The sequence below is a fragment of the Acyrthosiphon pisum genome, chromosome A2 (assembly GCF_005508785.2).
Source record: "Acyrthosiphon pisum isolate AL4f chromosome A2, pea_aphid_22Mar2018_4r6ur, whole genome shotgun sequence".
Lineage (NCBI taxonomy): Eukaryota > Metazoa > Arthropoda > Insecta > Hemiptera > Aphididae > Acyrthosiphon > Acyrthosiphon pisum.
Window position 1 is genome coordinate 25380844 of NC_042495.1, and position 6703 is coordinate 25387546.

General features: G+C 28.2%; 1 protein-coding gene across 4 annotated transcripts in view; it reads left to right on the plus strand.

Moving 5' to 3' along the window:
• LOC100574230 (U3 small nucleolar RNA-associated protein 6 homolog) overlaps positions 1-1903 on the plus strand; it is a 9459-nt gene extending 7556 nt beyond the window's left edge. For 3 of the 4 annotated variants that reach the window (XM_016802544.2, XM_003242910.4, XM_008182518.3), the window contains exons 9-11: positions 1208-1481; positions 1546-1693; positions 1778-1903. In XM_016802544.2, the coding sequence (XP_016658033.1) occupies positions 1208-1481; positions 1546-1693; positions 1778-1829 (474 nt within the window). In that variant the 3' untranslated portion in view covers positions 1830-1903. Of the gene's footprint in view, positions 1-1207; positions 1488-1545; positions 1694-1777 lie in introns of those variants that run through there. The other variant, XM_016802545.2, reaches the window with a different exon arrangement.
• Positions 1904-6703: the final 4800 nt, after the last annotated feature.

Consider the following 6703-nt stretch of genomic DNA (forward strand, 5'->3'; position numbering starts at 1 on the left):
TCGAAAATCAGCCCATTAGGCCCCCCTGTCAGATTTTCCTGGGCCAGCGCCCGAGATATCAGGTCGGTAAGCTTTTATGTCAGTCACGCGGATAACGACTCCAGGCTTGACAATAGACACAGACTCGTTACGAGTGGCGTGAAGCGCGTCTACGTGCAAGGTCACCAGCGTTTATAATGATACCCGGTCATCCGTTGTGACCGCTTCGGTGTTTACTTTTTTCCGTACCATCTACATCTCTGTCGGTGTTGTATGAACTGTGGGTACTGTATTCATGATATCACATCTTTATAGTGCTTAAGGAACTTATATTTTTTACTTAGCCATTTTTACTCGTAGTTTACAAAGGGCTTTTGTTGTAATTAAATGGTCTTAAAATAAAATATGTACTTTACAGATTACCTTTATTCTAGCCATAAATTAACTTGTATCTATATTTTATTGCATCTGTGATTTATTTATTCATTTCTAATGTCTACTGTATTCTTATTTAATATATAACTACATTGACTATAATGATATCACATGCAATTTGCATTTTGATTTTAATCTTTTCTTTATTTTATTCAGTAAATATAAACTTCACAATATTTAACTTTTCTCTCAAAATAACTGAAACTGTCAATCAATTTTGTATTTCCTAGTAAACAATGGTATTTTGTTTTGACATCCTGTGTAAGATATATTTTGTCTAAAGTTAAATATTTAATTGTTATACAGTGAAATTTCAACTAATCAACACGAAACAGTAGCAATCAACTCAATATGTAATAATTCCCTAAGTGTTTTATTATTTTTTTCCAGTATATTTTTTACTCATTTTCTCTTCAATTATAGCAGATCACCCAATAGAAGTATCTATAATTATTAAGTATTAGCGCTGGATAGGCAAGATATTGGTCCACCGAGTTTTAGTATTTTTAACCTTTGATAACTGTACAGTTTAATAGTTTGATTCAATTATATTTTCTATCAGTTTTTGTACTAATTTATAATTATTATATAAAAATAAAATTAAGACCAAACATTCATAACCGGCCCACCGAGATTTTCTCGGTAGCTCATTGGCCCAATCCGGGCCTGTCTATAATACTTAATAAACTTGCCTATAAGTAAGTGTTCAATAATTATTTAGAATACTATAAATATTATTTTCTCCTTGTGAATATTTTATGGTTTCTCTATATCAGTATTTATTTTAATTTAGCTCCAACAATTATATCATGAAGGCTCACATTTTCCATTCCCAGACATTAATTTTGTAATCAGGCCTGAATATTTGGAATGGAGTGTAGTTCACAATGGAATACTTTCAACTCGTGAATTATTCATTGAACTTAGAGACATACAACCAGAATGTAAACAGTTGTACACAACCATGATTTCATTTGAACTCACTCAGAACTCAGGTATTACCAAATTGAAAACTATAAGAAAACTGTATAACGATGTATGCAATACTTTTGGCCAGACTGACATTGGTGAGTATCAACTATTGCTACAAATTACAATGTTATTGGAGCTGATTTAAAATTGGTTATACAGGAGTGTGGTCTGACTGCATTCGTTTTGAATACACGTATGGTTCTCGTCAATTAGTGAAAGAAATTTATAAGGTATCATTGCTGTGTTTAGAACCAGATTTAAGAAATGGTATGACGAAAGAGTTTGAAAAACTGAAGGAGGAATTTAAGTATGTATAAGTTATTCAATTTTTTAATAAAGCGTAAATCATATACTAAATTTTCTGATGTGTTTTGTTTGTTTGGTTTTTAAGGGAAGACGATCCTCAAGATGGAGGAGTTATTGTTATTGATTATGACGAATAATTTTATAGTTAGGAAAAAATTACATAGATGTGTATTTATTTTATTTATATTCATATTCTCAGTAATTTGTAAACTTAATTTTTTTTATGGCTGTGTTATTATATTATATTAAGTCTTTATTATTTATAGTTATTTGTATTTAATTTTTAAGTGACATAAGCAAAATCAAAATGATATTGATGTCTATGTTACTAATATATTAATAAATACTACAATGCAGCGATTGTGTAACATCAAGTAGTTTGAGCAAATCACTACTATTTCAGTGACGTATATAGGGGGGAGACCCCCTATTGAAATACTGACATTGCAGGTTCAATAAGTACTGCATGTATTTATTATCTACACTGTTAACAGTTTTTCACCATAATTAATTAAGCCGGTTGATTAAAATTGTTTTTGAGGAATCAACAAGGAAATGTTAGATCGTCAGGACTTGCTCTTATGACTTTGATGTTAAATTCATAGTAAAAAATTAGATAAAATTAAAATATATATGTATGTATAAAATTGTCAGTATTTAAAAAAAAAGAAATTAAGAAATTAATTTTACATAATAATTATAAAATAAAATTGTGCAATTTTTATTTGTATTGTATATGTCATAATTATAACCACCCATAGTGAGGTATGTTATAAAAAAATTATAATGAGAGTAAGATCATATGATTCATAATATTATTATTATGAATTATGAGGTACAAATGTACAATATATTTATAAAATATTTCAATTTTTGGATACTAGTTATTATAAAATAATGTAAATATCACGTTATATTGGTAACCTCTAAAATTGAAATGTTAATAACTATTATAACAAAAAAATACTGCAAAGATGTTATAAAACTTTTTGTAGCAAAATCGCAATTAAAAATAAAAGCGAGATAGAAAATAAATAAATATCTGTTTGATGGTTTTTTTTTTTTATCAATTACTAAATTAAAAATATTAACTCTAATTATTAAATACCTTTGTTATATATCAGAATATTTTTTCTCATTTTTTAATTTAAATAATATGGTAAAAAATAATAATTTTTGCACACTTCACACATTTATCAGACATTTTAATTAATACAACGTTTTATGTTATTTAAAAATAAAATACATTCAATAGAAAACAATGTACTTTGAAAATAGATTTTGTGATATAGTTCAACTTTCCTATTCTATAAGTATGTATAAAGCTGTGCATAGGATGCACTTTCCAAAACTAATATATTATAATTTATGTAAACACTTATAAATTACATATTAATTACCTATGAATTGACTTTACGTGTGGTTTATTTTTTCTTTGAGGGATCTCTAAAATATTTAATTGCTTGATACTACACACTTAAACTAAAAAAGAACATTTCAACAATATAAATAATTATAATATCACACGAATACACGAATACAGAGTCTCCGACGGATTATATAATAAATTACTATAATATTATACCATAATAATTAATAATAATGACATTGAATTACACTGTATCATGATTTTTCTTTAATCGTCCACTGTAGTAATATAGTCGTGTACATCATATACGTCATAATTACATAATTTTTAGAATTTTTAGAATTTTATTTAATTATTATTATTAATCTAACGTCTATTATCAAAACTAACAGCACACAATATTGGAACTAGTCGACGTAAATGTGCCATGTCGTACGTGTGTAAGACGAAGACAACAAATGTATGGGTAGGTAGCAACCTCTTTAAACGGTCACTTTTGTGGGACAAAGATAATATCTGCTTTTTGGGAACCACGGACTAAGATATTATACTCGTAGATTTTATTGAATGAATAGGCCATTTACGATTATCATACGGGAACAAATATGAAATTATAGACCATGCCCATGCAACTCCCCAACCAATTAACACAAATCAGTAGTGCTCTTATTGTCGGGTCCCGCTCTGGTGGCGCGCTCTAGTAGTAATTTGTATTTTAATAATTTATTACTCATTCAAAGATTAAACAAATAGATAAACATTTTTACTGTTATAAAATTTACAATAGTAATTATTATTTAAAAGTATAAAAATATAAAAACACCTAAAAATAATAATAATAATAGTTAGTACTTTGGTACTTAAGTAGTCACTACTTGTAGACCTTTATAAGGACAATGTGCCCAATAACATGGGTCTGTATATTATGACGGTATTTTACAGTCATAGGCTCATAGATTTTTACTATGAGCAAAATAATGCCGATAATATTCAATGGATCGTTAAGCCCGCAGTCTTAATTAAATTTTTATAGTCGACAATCATCGAAATAATAATATTTTGGTACTTGGCCGGTAGATGGCGCCACCAGAGCGGGACCCGTCAATAAGAGCTTCATATTCGGGGATTAGTTGCCAGACCTAATAATCTAAGACCGTGTTATAGACATAGACGTCTTCAATCATAATTAGATTGATGTATAAGTACATATTATATAGGTATCTATACACATTATGATAAGACGTCTGCTAGAACGAGAGGCAACGATACAAACAGTCTTTCTCTCTTCCCCATTCCGTCACGCATCTCTCTCTATATCACGATTTTTTTTAAATCGTCCACTGGTAGTATAAAACTGTAGTAATATAGGTCGTGTTCATCATATACGTCATTATTACATAATTTTTAGAAATTTATTTAATTATTATTATTAATCTAACTTATATTATCAAAACTAACAGCACACAATATTAGAACTAGTCGACGTAAATTTGCCGTGTCGTGCGTGTGTACGACGAAAACAACAAATGTATGGGTAGGTAGCATCCTCTTTAAACGGTCACTTTTGTGAGACAAAGATAATATCTGCTTTTTGGGAACCACGGACTAAGATATTATACTCGTAGATATTATTGAATGAATGGGCCATTGCCCATTAACGATTATCATACGGGAACAAATATGAAATTATAGACATAGACGTCTTCAATCACAATTAAATTGATGTATAAGTACATATATAAACACATTATGATAAGACCTCTGCTAGAACGAGAGGCAACGATACAAACAGTCTTTCTCTCTTCCCCATTCCGTCACGCACCTCTCTCTATACCTATAATAATAATACTATAATATACAATATTACTTATAATAACTTATGACTTTGTCGTTTTTTTCCGTGTCGATTTTTACCGATTACCAACTTATACATAGTTACATATTAACACAAATACAACATGCAAAACTATCATATTAACATAATTAACATAATCATTAATATATTAAAATTAATTATTGTTTTTATATTTTGTTCTTCTAATATAAATTTACATACATAATATATGAAACTCGTGCGTGTGTCATCTTTCATTAATTGTGTAGTATCCCGGAGCCCGCCATAATAATATATAGACAGTGTCGGCCCTAGGGAGGGGGTTGGCAAGCTGTGGAGGGCCACGCAAATTATGTATTCCGAATATTACTTTATCTATAAATTAATCATAAAACTAATGACCCAGTAGTACGAAAATTGCAACCTGATACAAACCTTGATTGTGCTCGTTGTTATTGGCTTATGGTTATGGTATACCATATTATTATTGTTATTATATAAATTACCACCTATATCATTTTTAAATTATTACAATTATTTTTTAATAAACTATTATTATACGAATCATGAGAGGAAGTGGCTTAAAAAATGATCAGTATAAAGTATTTTTACAATATATATAATATTATAACTTTAATTAGTTGTCAATAACAATTGCAAATCAGTAAAAAAAAAAAAAAATGTTTTTACAATACATATACCTAATATTATACATTTATGAATAAATGTCTGTTACAAATATCTGTAGCGTAATGCACAAAATTAACAACCGTACCTATACCAGATACCTATACTATAAACGTGCTACGATCCACCCATAATACGGGGTTTTATCGACTCCACCGGATATTTGTTTATGTTGATTCCGTCGACTGTTTATAGAACAATAACCAAAGCATCATATATTATATAGAGTTTTTTTTTTTTTTAACGTACAGCATAGGTTAGGATATATTTTAGTTTGCCATCATTGTATAAAGTAAATTTTATTCAAATAAAAACATTTCACAAAACAATTCAAACATAATCGTCCATAACGGATATAATATTTATTAAAATAATAAAATTATATAACTCTAATATCTAGTGATTATTATTTTTACAAAATGAAGTAAGATCGTCATATTTTTATGTAGTGTTACATATTATAATATTCAAAATAATTAAAATATACATAAAGGTATTGTATATATGCCGTTGTACGGCCCATAATTCATTCCAGTTATCCAAGTGCAGCTGAAACTAAATTACATTTTTAGATGGGTAGGTACCTAAATCGGCGATTACAAACTGCGCCCAAGGTACAAGTAAACACGAAATAATACAGGCGATTGTAAACTCCGCCAGAATACCGGTTAGATAAAAAGGTAATGAAAAGGATTAATGTAAACTCCGCCAGTTTTATTTTCTTACCTGTAATGGGTATATGAAAACTCCGCCAGTATTAATTAGGCCTTCCTAATATAAAACTAAATGATATTTTTCTAGTAAGTACCTAAACTCAAAAATTCAAAATGAAAATGAAATGTTAGAAAAAGCTATAAATACTAAATAATTATAATAGTTGATTTATATTTGACTTAATGGTTTGAATATCTATTAATTGTATCTCATAATTTTAGTTTTCAGTTCAAAATATTATAAGTAGGTACTTTTTACAACATATTATGTATAATATAATATATCTACATATTATGTTTTGATTATTAGTTATCACAATTGTCTATCATTATTTTTTAACATCATACTGGGCCATTGCAATTTGTATGATTTGTTCGAACATTTATTTTTTTATTTTTTAAGTTTTT